The sequence below is a fragment of the Canis lupus genome, chromosome 19 (assembly GCF_011100685.1).
Source record: "Canis lupus familiaris isolate Mischka breed German Shepherd chromosome 19, alternate assembly UU_Cfam_GSD_1.0, whole genome shotgun sequence".
Taxonomy (NCBI): domain Eukaryota; kingdom Metazoa; phylum Chordata; class Mammalia; order Carnivora; family Canidae; genus Canis; species Canis lupus.
Window position 1 is genome coordinate 18,675,933 of NC_049240.1, and position 19,122 is coordinate 18,695,054.

The 19,122-nt window shown below is 37.3% G+C and overlaps 1 protein-coding gene across 4 annotated transcripts in view; it reads right to left on the reverse strand.

Annotated features, from left to right (window-relative positions):
- The window catches only part of KIAA1109 (transmembrane protein KIAA1109 homolog), a 210,643-nt gene that overhangs the window by 13,049 nt on the left and 178,472 nt on the right, over nt 1-19,122 (reverse strand). For all 4 annotated transcript variants that reach the window (XM_038564744.1, XM_038564745.1, XM_038564747.1 and 1 more), the window contains 8 exons: nt 18,248-18,409; nt 10,694-10,833; nt 9,324-9,525; nt 6,038-6,238; nt 5,079-5,258; nt 2,240-2,377; nt 1,143-1,400; nt 68-218 (listed from right to left, as the gene is read on the reverse strand). In XM_038564744.1, coding sequence (XP_038420672.1) covers nt 68-218; nt 1,143-1,400; nt 2,240-2,377; nt 5,079-5,258; nt 6,038-6,238; nt 9,324-9,525; nt 10,694-10,833; nt 18,248-18,409 — 1,432 coding nt within the window. The remainder of the gene's footprint in view (nt 1-67; nt 219-1,142; nt 1,401-2,239; nt 2,378-5,078; nt 5,259-6,037; nt 6,239-9,323; nt 9,526-10,693; nt 10,834-18,247; nt 18,410-19,122) is intronic.

Genomic DNA, 19,122 nt, shown 5'->3' on the forward strand with positions numbered 1-19,122 from the left:
TTGCTTTACTACAACATAAGAAAAATTACAACTAATGACTAATTTTCCTTGTATCTGAATAGCTTACGTTGTATTTCCCATTACATTACTCATATTCATTTGAACATTTAATTGCTTCAAGTTGATGGCAAATACGACCAATGTTTCCCATGGGGTCCCTTGTTGGCTTGCTGCTTTGTTTGATTTGTTAAAAGGAGTTGATGTTTTTGAAAGTGAATCTAAAAAAAGAAAAATCAAATGCACATTCATTCACATAGATGCTCAGGCAATTAAAAATTACCATTCTTATCACTATAATCCCCAAAATAAAAATATGGTATTCTTAATTAAAACCTAACAGTTAATGGCTGTCATGTAGCCTCTAAAATACCAGCTACAATTTGACTGAATGTTTAGTAAGGGCAGGCAGTCTTCCTGAAAGCTCATAAAGGTCTGTATGATCTTCATTTTATATAAGGAAATGCTGGTATGCATGGAATAATACAGCACAGATCATCATCCTAGGATTTTCTTTACAAAGGAGAAAATCATAAGCTGCTGCTACCAAATAAAAGACTTGAAGGCAGGGACTATTCTGAAATGCAGACACCTACTGAGGCACCGGTCTGCTGGGGTTCCTGTGGGTCAGTGTGTATCCTGAATCCTACATTTACTCATTACACTCTAAGCTTGTGACATGAACTATATCATTTTTATATGTTCAGACACAAGTAGAGTTCTGAGCACATAAAAGAGTTCAAAAAACACTAGCTGAATAAAAGAATGACTGAATGGATGAATATCAAAGACTAACTTTTTCATAAATGGGTCTGACATTCAGAAAAAAAATCAACTTTTTCAAAATCAAACATCTTTTACAACATTGTAGGTTTGTTTTTACTTCTAACTGTACCATGTGGAACAAACTAACAATATGCTCATTCCTCTTTTCCTCTCCTTTTTCAAAGCTACTAGCCATCCAGCTCTCTCTTCTGGCAAATACTTTGAAGTGTTTCGTTTTGGGTATTCCCACCCCCCATCTTCCATAAAAATCTGCAAGGATATATTTTCCTACAGTTAAGGCAGGAATCTGAGGGTAACTAAATAAGATTTTTATCTTGGGGGCACTGGAAGGATACTGATAACAAAGAGAGCAGTGTTACCTCTTCGGGGAACCGAAGAATCAGACACACTCCTTGATCTTATGGAAGCTGGGGATTTTAGGCTCTGTGCTGCTGTCCCTGGTGACATGGTGCTGTTTGTCATGTGCTCATTGAACACATTAGGTGATTGAGGCATATGCGTGAAGGAGGCTGACTGACTAGGCTGCTCCCAGGTCCTGCAGTAAGCTTTTCTTGATGATTCAGGGGAAAGATGTTGGCTTACTCCTTCAATGGAGTCAGGTGTCCCTGGGCCAGATGCTATTAGAAAAGCAGAAACAAAGTTAGCCAGGGTAAAATCTCCATGTTATAAGAAATTTCACCACTCTACCATTTCTAATTTGAGAACTGGACAGCAATTTATGGTTTGCAAAGTACATTCCAGCATGCTATTTCATTTAATTCTCATGGAAATTCATGAGAAGAGCAATGCAGTTATTCCTTTTTCATTTTACAAATAAGGGAATAGAGGGGTGCCTGGGTGGTTTAGTTGGTTAAGCATCTGACTCTTGATCTCAGTCAGGTCATGATCTCAAGGTCCTGAGATTCAGTCCTGCATTAGGCTTCATGCTGGGCAGGGAGCTTGCTTGGGATCCTCTCTCTCCTCCTTCTACCCCTCCTGTGCCCCCAGGTCATGCAAGCCTGCGTGCTTTCTCTCTCAAAAAAACAAATAAGGGATAGACTCAAACTTGGATTTCTAATATTTTCTGCTGTATCATGCTAACTCTACCTTTCACTTACACAGTATGGTACTACAACAATATCTAAGAGAAAAATGCAGGCAGTGTAGTAGCATATCCCCAACATTTTTCGTTTTCCATGCTTAATTAACCATGAGTAACTTGGATGATTAGATGGTATTTCTGCATTTCCAGATTTTACAGATTACAGAATAATCATTATAGAATATAAATCAGCTGAATAATCTCTAAGAGAGTAAGCTTTTTGTGATCTCCAATACTACTGTATTCCGAGTGGTTACCACATTAGAGGCACTCAGCAGACATATGTTGAATGAATGAACTGTGTGGGTTTTTGTTACTACCGTAACCAAAACTAAAGGTAACCTAAGTATAATTATAATTACTAAACAAGCTTACTTGGCAAGTTTATAGTTTGGTCCCCAAGGAATAGTCGTCTTGCGATACTTCTCCTATACCAGGCTCTTGGAAATGCCAGAATTTCACTGAGTCGACGCATATCATATTTAAAGGAGGCAGACCCTATATCACATACAGCTGATATATATATAAATAAAATCTGTTAGAACAGATTTCAAAACCTTTAATATTGTCACATGGCAGGTATAATATGACACACAACTGAATTATGTTATAATTAGTGAAATATCAAAATAAGTTACATGGTATGATTAGTAAGTGAAAATATTTGTTCCTTCCACAAATGATACAAATAGCACATTTTTACACTACTCTCATTTCATTTTTTATTTTTTTCTCATTTCATTTTTTGAGGTGAGGGCAACTTGGAATCCTGTTACTACTTTATCTTGAAATGCTGAGCGGTTCTAAAGATCAGACTTATTGACAGCTTTCAACTTTAACTGCTTTTCTCAAATATGGAGACTGAATAATCAGGATGGGCAGGAACACAAACTTCTTCAAAAGTAGTTGCAAAACACAAAGTCTGGCAAGAACTACTATTTTCCTTTTAGACAAAGAGCAGTGACTTGTCAGTCTGAAGAATTCTGATGGCCACTTCTTGGGGCTCTACTCTGAGCACTCTTCTGCTTCTGCATTTCCTTCATGCTCTCCTATTCCTCCACCATAGCTTCTGTAAGGATTTACCCACCAATGTTTCCCACATCAACATTTCTGTTTCAGCCTGAGTCCATATCCAGATAGCCCATCAGCCAATTATCTACTAGATTCTCCCACCTAAATGTCCTATTAGGAACTTTCTTATTTTCTAAGTTAATTATGTTCCATTGTCCCTCCAGTCATCTAAGCTAGAAACTTGTCGCATCCTTGTCTCCTCCACACCTTATACAACTTGTCCTCAAGGTTGTGGATTCTATTTCTCTTAAAACCATTCCTTCTTCTTTTTTATTGTTATAGTTCAGGGCTTCACTCCCTATTGCTTGGTCTAAACAGCCTTTGCAAGCATCTCTCCCATTTTTCATGCTGCCATCGACTCTTTCTAAAACACCAATCTGAAGCATCATCTCATTTCTTTTTTAAAAATGTAAACGTTATTTTATAATCCAGATACAATTTCTATGTGTATGGTAAGAACACTTAAAATGAGATCTACTATCTCCACAGATTTTTCTTTGTCTTCACAGATTTTTAAGTGTACAATACAGTGCTCTTTTCTTTAACAGTGCTGTTATCTTTATCTTTTTCTTATTGTGTAACTTATTTTTTTAACGTGGACAGGGGACCCTGAAAAATCACAAAGTTGTTGAAAATGTGTATGTGCTACTATTTGGTATGCTTAAGGAACATGAGAAGAGCTCACAATTGAGATCCCATAGGTTTTTGTTTTGCCTCTTCCCCAAATCTAAAGCTGACTGCTGGGAGAGCATCATTTTCTCATTTCCACTGGAGAACTACCCCCTTAGGCCCTGAGATGCAGTCACCTCTTTTTATAAAGGGAAAGCAGACCAGGCCTAAAAGTGCCCCTAGCTCTCTTATACTTGTAAATTGTGGGAAAGGGAACTAAAGTGTATGAATTACCCTTCCCTGTTGTTCCAGTGAATAGCCATACAGGCTATGGTGAACAATAACAAAAAGTCAGAAGGACCAATACAGCCCCTTTTGTAAGAATTTTGAATGTTTTGTAAATATATTGGTCCAATTGTTGTCATCACATTTCTTGAAAACCTCCTATGGCTTTTCATCGCCCAAAGGATCAAAATAATCCTTGTTCTTTAGCCTGGCATACAAGTCTCCCAACAATTTAGTCCTTGTCTGTTTTACCAGCTTTACCTCTAGGCAATTCCTCTCTCCCTTGGGACACTGAACTGTACAACCAGTTAAATGTTCAGTTATACCTATGCTTTGTTTGAGTGAACCAAGTTATGATCCTACAGCATACTTTTTGATGCTTCTGTATCATTAAATACCATGTTGCTATAGCCAAGAATTTTTTTTACAGAATTTTGAAGATCTAGCCAAATATCATTTCTTTTATGAAGCCTTCTCTGATCTCTTGAATAAAACAATTTGTTTCTTTCTCTTTATATAAACCTCCATTACAGCATTAATCACACTGCACTGTCATTTGTCTACTTGTAAGACCCTTCCTTATTCAGGCCAGTTTCCTGAATCATCTAGCAGAGTTCCAACACAAGTTCACTGTAAAGTATGGGTTCAGTGTATATTTGTTGAATGAATATTAGCTGTACGTGTACTTACTATATTTGTACAATTAATAACTTTAAAAGTTTTCACTCCCATAGTACTCTGAATTCAAAATGTTCCACATGCATTTAATTTTAAATAATCAGATTGCAATATAAAGAAAATAAGCAAATGATTTGCCCATAGGTATTTATAAAGCTAGCAATACACATGTACACAATTTAAGATCTTACAACACCAAGTAGAAATTTTTTAACCCTTATCCTTATTAGTGTTTTAAGAATTTATAATCAGAAAACTTAGCTAATGAAAAATCAGAAATTTTACCAATTCATGGTAGAGAAGTAAAGAAAAGAAGCATTTTTCAGTGATTTAACTAGGCATATTTTGGCCTTTGGGTGATATTAATAGATATGCAATTATCTAGAAATCATATTCTTAACACTGATTACTTGGAATGAGATAGCACATTGGCCTAGACTATTATTCCCTACTTAAATCATCACTAAAAGCTTAACATTATTATATGTATTTAATATTTAAACAATTAAAAAAGAGGCTCTTAATTCTGAAAAACAGTATCTTAAGAAACTATAACTATACAATTAAGTACCAGATATATTGATTAGTGTAGTGTCCATTTTGCTTGCAGACTTGCTTACAGACTGATTTTCAAAAAATGAGGCTCCTCCTGAACGCCTTATCCGAGACAAACTCACTTTTACAAATTCAAGGTTTATACTGAGTGAGTCTTTTCGACCAGTGACTGAAGTAGGTTCTTCATCCACATTCCCTTTAAAACAAACACAAAACATGACATACACACACATATATGTATATATGTATATGCAACTATCTAGTTTCATGAATTATCTAATACACTGGAATATGTCATCAATTAAAATCACTTTAAGTGAGGTAAAAATTTAAGAAGAATGATCTAATGAGCACTAGTATTCATAACAATAGTTTAATAGTATCAGCCCATAAATAATAGTAATGATTTTCACACTTCTCCAACAAAAACTAGCATTGACATGGAGTATGTTTTTGTTATTTCTCTAAGTAAATCAAGAGACATTCATTAGTATCAACATCTCATAAATTTTTAGTGGTAAATCTGCCTTTAAAATGGCAGTGAAATTTAAGTTGGTTAAATAATGGCAAGAAGGAGAAGAAGCAACAGCAGAAGGTGGTTTCATTTAAAATTGACAGATGTGATATACATACTTTAAAAACTTATTATTTGTAGAATATAATTTCTTCTACAAATAATGATTTGGTGAAACGTTTAAACATTTAAGTAACACAAATTTCCACTTAAATCCAAAGAGTATTATGCTGCATATGTCACTTACAAAATATTGTTTTAAAATTCTTGTTTAATTAATTCATCTGAATTCTTTATTTCATAGTTCTACTTCTGTAGAGACAGGATCGATACTACTAAGAGGAAAAATAAAGTTTCTGATCTTGTTTTATATCCATTATTAAAGTTATTATGATTTCTGAAAAGATCAAAGCTTGAAAAAGTGCTATAAATTCAAAAAGATGAAAACAATCTAAGTATACCTAGTCCTCCAGATCCAGGTGTGAGCCCAGAAACAGCAGTTTTTTGTTTCCCTGCTCCATATGGATGAAACACGTAAAGGGAAAAGTCAGACATGCATGCAGTGAAGCTCAAACCAGATGAACTGCTGCTAGAACTGGTCAGATCCGATTGACTACTACTATGTCGACTTCTGCCAAGAGGGCTGCCTAGGCCTGATGAACCTATAGTGAACACAAGAAATCCAAAATATTTATAAGCCACAGGAAATTTTAAAAGCCTGTCACTTAATATATTCTTAAGAGACAAACAAGACTTGAAATTAAAATGGAAATATTCAAACATTAATTGATCAATAAATCTAAAACCTTGAAATCAAAATATTTAGATTTACTTTTCAATTAATTTATTCTATTAACCAGGGTTGAATACTTTGCTCATCTTTGAAACAATTATTTAGACATATGATTGGCTACTCCATGGTTTCCTGTTTCTTTTATTCTTTGCTCCACTGGAAGTAAGCAGTGGAAGAGGCACAGAATAGTTGGGGCTTAAGTGAAGGGGGAAGAAAACAAACTATAAAACATCCAAATAGTATAACCAGAGTCCACATTTAAGTACCAAGCAGTAGAAACAGAGCAAGGTAGACAAATGCAGAAAGGTAAAGATCTTTCTCTCGGAAGAAGCAAGTGTCCTCATGTTTAAGCCACATGATCTGGCTCTTTCCCATCTCTCTAAATCTTTTTCATACCAATCTACCTTTGTTTGCCACATTCCACTTACACTACTTCTTTGTCTTTGTTTTTTAAACTTATCAAATTCTTTCTTGCTTCATGGATTTTGTATTCTCTAATTAAAGTTTCATCATCCCAACTCTCTGCTTGGCTAACTCATATTCACCTACTTCACATTTAAAATATGCTAGTTTGCTTATTGTCTGTTTCACCAGATTTAACTTAGGTTCCACATCAGCTGAATTATATCTGCTAGCTAGGTTCACTACCATCTATTCAACCCCCAGCACTGACCTGGAAACCAATAAAGTTCAATAAAGGTCCTTTTAAAGAATAGATATTGTCATAACCTATACTTCTTATACATTTATTCTCATCATAATTCTTCCTGCATGTTTTACAGTAATAAAATGAGGGATGCTACTTCATTTTTTTATTTTATAAAGAATCAAAATGTGGACATAAAAATAGTTGCTCATTCCTTTCTCTTTTTTTAAGATTTATTAATTCATGAGAGAGACAGAGAGAGAGGCGGATACATAGGCAGAGGGAGAAGCAGGCTCCCCACGAGGAGCCCAATGTGGGACTTGATCCCAGGATCTCAGGATCATGACCTGAGCCAAAGGCAGACACTCAACTACTGAGCCACCCATGCACCCCTAGTTGTTCATTTCATATTCCTTTCACTACATATACTTAGCACGGTACATGTATATACTACTCTAATAACTAAAAGTGTCAGTAATTTGTGACATTTTGTCATTAAGAAAACAAGTGATTCTCCCAACAGAGAAATGGACAGGGGCATATTTATCTCCCTCTCTCCTTAGCCAATATGGAAATAACACACAAAATAAAACCTCATTTTAGTCCATCACATTAACAATGATTAAAAATAAATTTAAAGCATAATGTTGGGAAGAATACAGTGAGCTTGCAGTCTACGCACACTGTGGTGAGAATGCAGACATCTTATATTCACTGGAAGAGTAAAACTATCAAACACTTTAAAAATGTTCATTCTTTCTGATTTAGGAATTCCACTTTTAAGAATTTATCCTAAGGATGCTGATTTATATACAAAGATATTCATCTCAATATTATTTACAAAATAGAAAACAAAAAGCCTGGGGAGTCTTAAATGATCAAAATGATGGAATATCATCCCTATCGTTAATTTTTTTTAAATTTTTGTAAAGTTATTTTAGAGATGAGTATTTAATAGTTTGGGAAAACCTATACTTTAACTTTTCAAAAGATACATAGAAAAGATCATATTTAAATTTTGCCTGGGAAGAGGACTGTATCTATAAAAATGCTGGAGAGTAGGTAGGAAGTGATACTACTGGTTATCTACAATAAAAGAATATTATTTTCATTTTTAGCACTCTTGTTTTCTTTAACCTCTATCGTGAACAGTGAGTTAATTTTATAATCAAAAAATATTTTCAAAAAATGACACTACCACTCCAATATTTTATAAACTACAACACAATTCCAACAGCAATATATCTTTTTAAAGATTTTATTTATTTATTCATGAGAGACACAGAGAAAGAGAGAGGGGCAGAGATACTGGCAGAGGGACAAGCAGGCTCCATGCGGGGAGCCGGGTGTGGGACTCGATCCTGGGACAGGCCCTGAGCCAAAGGCAGAGACTCATCCACTGAGCCACCCAGGCGTCCCAAACAGCAATATTTTGGAGGTAAGTGTGACAGTAGGCAATCACATTAGCAAAAATTTAATTCTAAAATGTCAACTTTTTGTTTTCATATTTTATGAGGAAGACTTTCAAAGATTCATACAGCAAAGCAAATGTTTTGCTTTAGCCATTTTTCAATGTCTTCTGACATTGCGAAATATCACTTGGGGGCTTTTTACCGCAGTTATGAACCACTGTTTTAAGAGTTCTCTTCTTATCAATTTTCATACATTCCAGTCTCTTTAAGAGTCTTCAATAAATCTTTATCATTTGCATATGTGATCTCTCTCTGATTTTTAGGGCAGAAATGACACTGAGCTTTAATACAGTGAACAGTGACTATCTTACCAGGAAATCATTGGTTGTATTTTAAAAACAAAACCTTTCATGATATAAACATCTGAGTTAGGCAACAAAATTTATCAATAAACAAACACACACATATATATAAAATTATAATTAAATACACAAACACATAAACTACACTTCATACAACTTCAATTTACTGTGATAAATTCTTGCAAGATAATATATCTCTTATTTTCCATTTGTAAGACTGATTGCTCTTAAATGTAAAAATAGAGCATAAAATAAAGCATTCAAAGATACTTAAATGTATGATAGTTATTTCATAGTGCTTGTTGTGTGTACAATCAAGCTAATCAAAAAATGCTATCCAACTGCCATTCACTCATACCAAAATATACTAAAAAACCTTTGATCTCTATATATTTTTCTATAAATACTCTAATTCTCAAATATTCTCCTTTCCCAAATTTAATTTTTTAGAAATATATACTAATTACTATTAAAATATTTATTTAAAAACAATATTTGGCTTTATAACAGTGGAATAAAAGAGCATTTCTATACCTGGTATTCCAGATTTGCTTGCAGAGGTCTTTGTTCCACTCTGAGTAGCATTACCTCCAGGGGATAAAGTCTCTGTGGGATATGTAGTCCCTAAAGTCTCCAGCTCTCCACGGTTTGAGGAAAACACCAAGTCCAAGGATGGCAGCTTTAGCATGCATTCTACTCTTGATACTGGTAAACAGCTAAACTTGATCTGTGAAGGCTAACAAGTGCAGAGAACCAAAAGAAAAATGTTTTTTTACTAGGTATTAGTTAAAAAAATTCACACTGGATTCTAAAAAATACAATTAATTTCCATTTCAGTCCCCATATTGCAAATTATTTGATACTTAAAAAAGGATTTTGTGTTTAATGTCCAAGCTTTTTCAGATACATGATATATTAACCAAAATATATTTAAAAATGGTATTTTAAAAAACCTAAAAATTTGAGAAGTCACCTCTGAGTGATACATATTTAGACATTTAGATAATTCAGAACATTAAAGATGTCTATAATCATATTATACTTGTTCATAATCAACCTTTTCTTAAAGGAAATAATACCTCCTATACTAAAGTTTTTAAAAAGCTGTTGCATATACAAATGCTATTGTAATAATACAAGTTCTATAAACTTTCAAGCCCTCACCCATTACATGATTTCATCATATATTCAAAAGGCTAATGCAAAACTCCAGACTGAAGCCCTTTTGGCCAAACTGCTATTGTAGAAAACAATTTGGACAGATGACCATTAGTGTTGCTTTATTCTTGAGATTATCTAATTTTAGTTGAAAGTAAGCTGAAACCTGAAGTTTGGTTACAAGTAGTTTTCAAATCCTCCTTAATAAATGGACTCAATCAGATGCTAATATACACTACCAAAGGGCTACTGATAAGACTGCATTTTACAATAAAGTATTAAATAAAAATTCTGTAACTTTTTGTTAGCAAAAATTTAACAAAGGTACTTATGTGTGACTTACATCTCAATTACACTTATGTTAGCCCAAAAAGGACCATAATGGCAAGAAATACAGGTGCCATAATAAAAAAGGGTATAAAATTCTAAAAAAAAAAAAAAAGAAAAGAAAAAGAAAAAAAAAAGGTTTTAACTTTAACTTACACATTTTTATTTTTGCCAAAAAGTAAGAGATTTTGAAGGCCCAAAAATCTATGAAGCTCCTCAGCAGAAAAGTAAATACATACATAAAATTGTACATATATTTCCCAGAGGTTCTGGCTGTCTCTAAGTCATAATAAGTAATACTAAAGATCCAGGAACCCAAGGTTAAAGAAACTTCAAGGGAAATAATGGTGGAAATATTCAAATAAACTTAAGAAAAACATTTTTCTTTAAAATAAAAAGGAATACATGAAATATATCACCTGAACTCGTACATAAACCACAACATCTACAGGGAAGGAAGAGTAAGCAGACGTTGAAGATGATACTAATGATGTTGTTGATTCTTCCATAGGATCTGGTATTTCAAAATGTCCCATATCTTCATCTTGTGAACTGACAGCTGTTAAAATATTTAGTTCTGTTATTAGGCCATAGACAAAACATTTAGTTTTTTAAAGATTTATTTATTTCTTTGAGAGAGTGTGTTACAGCATGCAAGTGAGCGCATAGGGAGGAGCAGAAGGAGAGAGAGAGAGAGAGAATCTTAAGCAGATTCAATGCTAAGTGTGGAGCACAGATGGAAGATTCCATCTCATGACCCTCAGATCATGACCTGAGCCAAAATCAATAGTTGGATGCTTAACCGACTGTGCCACTCAGGCACTCTGGGCAAACTGTTTATTAAAAGATCCTTTCTGGGGAGGGAGGAGCAAGATGGCGGAGGAGTAGGGTCTCCAAATCACCTGTCTCCACCAAACTACCTAGAAAACCTTCAAATTATCCTGAAAATCTATGAATTCGGCCTGAGATTTAAAGAGAGACCAGCTGGAATGCAACAGTGAGAAGAGTTCGCGCATCTATCAAGGTAGGAAGACGGGGAAAAAGAAATAAAGACACAAAGGCCTCCAAGGGGGAGGGGCCCCGCGAGGAGCCGGGCTGAGGCCGGGGCGAGTGTCCCCAGGACAGGAGAGCCCCGTCCCGGAGGAGCAGGAGCTGCACCGACCTTCCCGGGGGAAAGGGGCTCGCAGGGAGTTGGAGCAGGACCCAGGAGGGCGGGGATGCCCTCGGGCTCCCGGGGACACTAACAGAGCAACTGCGCGCCCAGGAGAGTGCGCCGAGCTCCCTAAGGGCTGCAGCGCGCACGGCGGGACCCGGCGGGACCAGGAGCAGCTGAAGGGGCTCGGGCGGCGGCTCCGCGGAGGGGGCTGCGCGGTTCCAGGAGCAGCTCGGAGGGGCTCGGGCGGCGGCTCCGCGGAGGGGGCTGCGCGGCCCGGGAGCGCGAATCCACCAGCGCAGGCTCCGGAGCACAGGGCGCCGGGACACAGCCCAGGATCCGGCCTCCCCCGGGACAGGCAGAGGCCGGGAGGGCCCAGGACAGCAAGGACGCTCCTGCCCCAGCTGAGCAGATCAGCGGCCCCGCCCGGAGCCTCCAGGCCCTGCAGACGCAGTTCCTGCCGGAGCTGAATCCAGGTTTCCAGAGCTGCCCCGCCACTGGGGCTGTTCCTCCTGCGGCCTCACGGGGTAAACAACCCCCACCGAGCCCTGCACCAGGCAGGGGCACAGCAGCTCCCCCAACTGCTAACACCTGAAAACCAGCACAACAGGCCCCTCCCCCAGAAGATCAGCTAGACGGACAACTTCCAGGAGAAGCCAAGGGACTTAAAGTACACAGAATCAGAAGATACTCCCCTGTGGTTCTTTTTTTTTTTTTTTTTTTTTTTTTTTTTGTTTTTGTTTTGTTTTGCTTTTTGATTTGTTTCCTTCCCCCACCCCCTTTTTTTCTCCTTTCTTTTTCTTTCTCTTTTTCTTCTTTTTTTTTTCTCGTTTTTTTTTCTTTTCTTCCCTTTTTTTTCTCTTTCTCTTTTCTTTCCTTCTTTCTCTCCTCTCTTTTTCTCTTTTTCCCAATACAATTTGCTTTTGGCCACTCTGCACTGAGCAAAATGACTAGAAGGAAAACCTCACCTCAAAAGAAAGAATCAGAAACAGTCCTCTCTCCCACAGAGTTACAAAATCTGGATTACAATTCAATGTCAGAAAGCCAATTCAGAAGCACTATTATACAGCTACTGGTGGCTCTAGAAAAAAGTATAAAGGACTCAAGAGACTTCATGACTGCAGAATTTAGAGCTAATCAGGCAGAAATTAAAAATCAATTGAATGAGATGCAATCCAAACTAGAAGTCCTAACGACGAGGGTTAACGAGGTGGAAGAACGAGTGAGTGACATAGAAGACAAGTTGATAGCAAAGAGGGAAACTGAGGAAAAAAGAGACAAACAATTAAAAGACCATGAAGATAGATTAAGGGAAATAAACGACAGCCTGAGGAAGAAAAACCTACGTTTAATTGGGGTTCCCGAGGGCGCCGAAAGGGACAGAGGGCCAGAATATGTATTTGAACAAATTCTAGCTGAAAACTTTCCTAATCTGGGAAGGGAAACAGGCATTCAGATCCAGGAAATAGAGAGATCCCCCCCTAAAATCAATAAAAACCGTTCAACACCTCGACATTTAATTGTGAAGCTTGCAAATTCCAAAGATAAGGAGAAGATCCTTAAAGCAGCAAGAGACAAGAAATCCCTGACTTTTATGGGGAGGAGTATTAGGGTAACAGCAGACCTCTCCACAGAGACCTGGCAGGCCAGAAAGGGCTGGCAGGATATATTCAGGGTCCTAAAGGAGAAGAACATGCAACCAAGAATACTTTATCCAGCAAGGCTCTCATTCAAAATGGAAGGAGAGATAAAGAGCTTCCAAGACAGGCAGCAACTAAAAGAATATGTGACCTCCAAACCAGCTCTGCAAGAAATTTTAAGGGGGACTCTTAAAATTCCCCTTTAAGAAGAAGTTCAGTGGAACAGTCCACAAAAACAAAGACTGAATAGATATCATGATGACACTAAACTCCTATCTCTCAATAGTAACTCTGAATGTGAACGGGCTTAATGACCCCATCAAAAGGCGCAGGGTTTCAGACTGGATAAAAAAGCAGGACCCATCTATTTGCTGTCTACAAGAGACTCATTTTAGACAGAAGGACACCTACAGCCTGAAAATAAAAGGTTGGAGAACCATTTACCATTCGAATGGTCCTCAAAAGAAAGCAGGGGTAGCCATCCTTATATCAGATAAACTAAAATTTACCCCAAGGACTGTAGTGAGAGATGAAGAGGGACACTATATCATACTTAAAGGATCTATTCAACAAGAGGACTTAACAATCCTCAATATATATGCTCCGAATGTGGGAGCTGCCAAATATATAAATCAATTATTAACCAAAGTGAAGAAATACTTAGATAATAATACACTTATACTTGGTGACTTCAATCTAGCTCTTTCTATACTCGATAGGTCTTCTAAGCAAAACATCTCCAAAGAAACGAGAGCTTTAAATGATACACTGGACCAGATGGATTTCACAGATATCTACAGAACTTTACATCCAAACTCAACCGAATACACATTCTTCTCAAGCGCACATGGAACTTTCTCCAGAATAGACCACATATTGGGTCACAAATCGGGTCTGAACCGATACCAAAAGATTGGGATTGTCCCCTGCATATTCTCGGACCATAATGCCTTGAAATTAGAACTAAATCACAACAAGAAGTTTGGAAGGACCTCAAACACATGGAGGTTAAGGACCATCCTGCTAAAAGATAAAAGGGTCAACCAGGAAATTAAGGAAGAATTAAAAAGATTCATGGAAACTAATGAGAATGAAGATACAACCGTTCAAAATCTTTGGGATGCAGCAAAAGCAGTCCTAAGGGGGAAATACATCGCAATACAAGCATCCATTCAAAAACTGGAAAGAACTCAAATACAAAAGCTAACCTTACACATAAAGGAGCTAGAGAAAAAACAGCAAATAGATCCTACACCCAAGAGAAGAAGGGAGTTAATAAAGATTCGAGCAGAACTCAACGAAATCGAGACCAGAAGAACTGTGGAACAGATCAACAGAACCAGGAGTTGGTTCTTTGAAAGAATTAATAAGATAGATAAACCATTAGCCAGCCTTATTAAAAAGAAGAGAGAGAAGACTCAAATTAATAAAATCATGAATGAGAAAGGAGAGATCACTACCAACACCAAGGAAATACAAACGATTTTAAAAACATATTATGAACAGCTATACGCCAATAAATTAGGCAATCTAGAAGAAATGGACGCATTCCTGGAAAGCCACAAACTACCAAAACTGGAACAGGAAGAAATAGAAAACCTGAACAGGCCAATAACCAGGGAGGAAATTGAAGCAGTCATCAAAAACCTCCCAAGACACAAGAGTCCAGGGCCAGATGGCTTCCCAGGAGAATTTTATCAAACGTTTAAAGAAGAAATCATACCTATTCTCCTAAAGCTGTTTGGAAAGATAGAAAGAGATGGAGTACTTCCAAATTCGTTCTATGAAGCCAGCATCACCTTAATTCCAAAGCCAGACAAAGACCCCGCCAAAAAGGAGAATTACAGACCAATATCCCTGATGAACATGGATGCAAAAATTCTCAACAAGATACTGGCCAATAGGATCCAAGAGTACATTAAGAAAATTATTCACCATGACCAAGTAGGATTTATCCCTGGGACACAAGGCTGGTTCAACACCCGTAAAACAATCAATGTGATTCATCATATCAGCAAGAGAAAAACCAAGAACCATATGATCCTCTCATTGGATGCAGAGAAAGCATTTGACAAAATACAGCATCCATTCCTGATCAAAACTCTTCAGAGTGTAGGGATAGAGGGAACATTCCTCGACATCTTAAAAGCCATCTACGAAAAGCCCACAGCAAATATCATTCTCAATGGGGAAGCACTGGGAGCCTTTCCCCTAAGATCAGGAACAAGACAGGGATGTCCACTCTCACCACTGCTATTCAACATAGTACTGGAAGTCCTAGCCTCAGCAATCAGACAACAAAAAGACATTAAAGGCATTCAAATTGGCAAAGAAGAAGTCAAACTCTCCCTCTTCGCCGATGACATGATACTGTACATAGAAAACCCAAAAGTCTCCACCCCAAGATTGCTAGAACTCATACAGCAATTCGGTAGCGTGGCAGGATACAAAATCAATGCCCAGAAGTCAGTGGCATTTCTATACACTAACAATGAGACTGAAGAAAGAGAAATTAAGGAGTCAATCCCATTTACAATTGCACCCAAAAGCATAAGATACCTAGGAATAAACCTCACCAAAGAAGTAAAGGATCTATACCCTCAAAACTATAGAACACTTCTGAAAGAAATTGAGGAAGACACAAAGAGATGGAAAAATATTCCATGCTCATGGATTGGCAGAATTAATATTGTGAAAATGTCAATGTTACCCAGGGCAATATACACGTTTAATGCAATCCCTATCAAAATACCATGGACTTTCTTCAGAGAGTTAGAACAAATTATTTTAAGATTTGTGTGGAATCAGAAAAGACCCCGAATAGCCAGGGGAATTTTAAAAAAGAAAACCATATCTGGGGGCATCACAATGCCAGATTTCAGGTTGTACTACAAAGCTGTGGTCATCAAGACAGTGTGGTACTGGCACAAAAACAGACACATAGATCAGTGGAACAGAATAGAGAATCCAGAAGTGGACCCTGAACTTTATGGGCAACTAATATTCGATAAAGGAGGAAAGACTATCCATTGGAAGAAAGACAGTCTCTTCAATAAATGGTGCTGGGAAAATTGGACATCCACATGCAGAAGAATGAAACTAGACCACTCTCTTTCACCATACACAAAGATAAACTCAAAATGGATGAAAGATCTAAATGTGAGACAAGATTCCATCAAAATCCTAGAGAAGAACACAGGCAACACCCTTTTTGAACTCGGCCATAGTAACTTCTTGCAAGATACATCCACGAAGGCAAAAGAAACAAAAGCAAAAATGAACTATTGGGACTTCATCAAGATAAGAAGCTTTTGCACAGCAAAGGATACAGTCAACAAAACTCAAAGACAACCTACAGAATGGGAGAAGATATTTGCAAATGACATATCAGATAAAGGGCTAGTTTCCAAGATCTATAAAGAACTTATTAAACTCAACACCAAAGAAACAAACAATCCAATCATGAAATGGGCAAAAGACATGAACAGAAATCTCACAGAGGAAGACATAGACATGGCCAACATGCATATGAGAAAATGCTCTGCATCACTTGCCATCAGGGAAATACAAATGAAAACTACAATGAGATACCACCTCACACCAGTGAGAATGGGGAAAATTAACAAGGCAGGAAACAACAAATGTTGGAGAGGATGCGGAGAAAAGGGAACCCTCTTACACTGTTGGTGGGAATGTGAACTGGTGCAGCCACTCTGGAAAACTGTGTGGAGGTTCCTCAAACAGTTAAAAATATACCTGCCCTACGACCCAGCAATTGCACTGTTGGGGATTTACCCCAAAGATACAAATGCAATGAAACGCCGGGACACCTGCACCCCGATGTTTCTAGCAGCAATGGCCACGATAGCCAAACTGTGGAAGGAGCCTCGGTGTCCAACGAAAGATGAATGGATAAAGAAGATGTGGTTTATGTATACAATGGAATATTACTCAGCTATTAGAAATGACAAATACCCACCATTTGCTTCAACGTGGATGGAACTGGAGGGTATTATGCTGAGTGAAGTAAGTCAGTCGGAGAAGGACAAACATTATATGTTCTCATTCATTTGGGGAATATAAATAATAGTGAAAGGGAAAATAAGGGAAGGGAGAAGAAATGTGTGGGAAATATCAGAAAGGGAGACAGAACATAAAGACTGCTAACTCTGGGAAACGAACTAGGGGTGGTAGAAGGGGAGGAGGGCGGGGGGTGGGAGTGAATGGGTGACGGGCACTGGGTGTTATTCTGTATGTTAGTAAATTGAACACCAATAAAAAAATAAATTAAAAAAAAAAAAAAAAAAAAAAAAGATCCTTTCTCTCATGCTAGTACTGATATCAGGGGTATGAACACACAGAAACATACTTCTATAGCCAATCATTCTATACATCTTTCCTTATTCAAACCTCTTGCTCATTTCTCCAAATTCTGACTTTCCTGCTATTATAACGAACACTGTACAAAGAAAATTAAGCCTTTACCATCAAGAAGTTTCCAGTCAAGAGGGAAGCTAATATAGGAATTAAGGATGTTAATTTTGTCATTAACTAGCTGTGGCCATGGGAAAATCATTTAATCTCACCAGGACTTAATTTATTTTTTTGTAAACAAGGACTAGATGATTTCTCAAGTTCTTTTTCAGTTCTATAATTCTTTTTTTTAAATATTTTATTTATTTATTCATGAGAGATACAGAGAGAGAGGCAGAGACACAGGCAGAGAGAGAGGCAGAGAGAGAGAAGCAGGCTCCATGCAGGGAGCCCGATGCGGGACTCGATCCCAGGTCTCCAGGATCACACCCTGGGCCGAAGGCAGGCGCCAAACCATTGAGCCACCAGGTGTCCCAGTTTTATAATTCTTGATCACTGAATATATTATATAATAATATATAATAGCATTACAAATCCTTCTAAGAAATAGAATTTTGAAAGTATTATGTGATAGAGTGGTGCCTGGGCGGCTCAGTCGGTTGAGCATCTGACTTGATTTCAGCTCAGGTCATGATCTCAGCATCCTGAGATCAAGGCCCACGTTGGGCTCTGTTTGGGGCATGGAGCCTGCTTAAGATTCTCTTTCTCCTCCTCCCTAAGCACCCCCACAAAGCACTCTGTGCTTGTCCTTTCTATAGAAAGAAAAAATTGTGATGGGGAAGTAAATATCTAAGGAGGATACTTACTTGTATAATTCCTTTCAATTGGTGTAATTGGGATAGTTTCCAGAGCTTTTTCCAGGAAGTCTAATAGGCAGGGACTAATAACCATTTCTTCTGGCAATGACTGAAGTGCCACCCAAGCATATAATTTGGCTGTTTTTACTCCTCCACTTCCTTTTCCTTTGGCTAGAACATTTACAAATGTGAGGTGAATTTAATAGTTCCCATACAACATATAATAATTTTGTGAGAAATTTTGTGAGAAAACTACATATGACAGTTTAATCAGGTGAAGCAGCTTATACCTAAACCATACAAGAATGCAATAAAAATAGCATATTGATAGAAATATGATATATTAATATAAGAATATAAAGATAATTTATGATGCATATAATACAATAGTTATTCCTACTTGCTCTAGGTCACAAATGTTGCTTCAGCTTTTCAAGTTTATAATTTGTTTAATATCTCATTTAGCATTATTTTGTCTACTTAAGACATAGAGAAGTCTAACAATATCTTGTGGTAAGTGAGGAAAAATTTTTTCAGGCTTTCCTATGTTCCTGCTCTTCTTAGCTTGTAGATCTTTATAGTGCTTCCCTACATGGACTGCCATCCCTTTTTCCTTCTACGTAACAAATATTTCTGTGTGAGTAGAAAGGATATAATAGTTAACCAAGACTTAGCTAACTTTGGCTTAAGTTTCTATCCTCAACATATACTAGTTTTGTAAACCTAGTAAAGCAGTTCAACTTCCATGAACCTATACTTCCCTCCTTTATAAAATGGGGATAATAATATCTGTCCTGCACTTACTGGGCATAGATGTAACTTGTAAATTGGAAAGTGATATAAAAATATGCATTATGTTTATTAGCTATTTTAAAGATTTATAC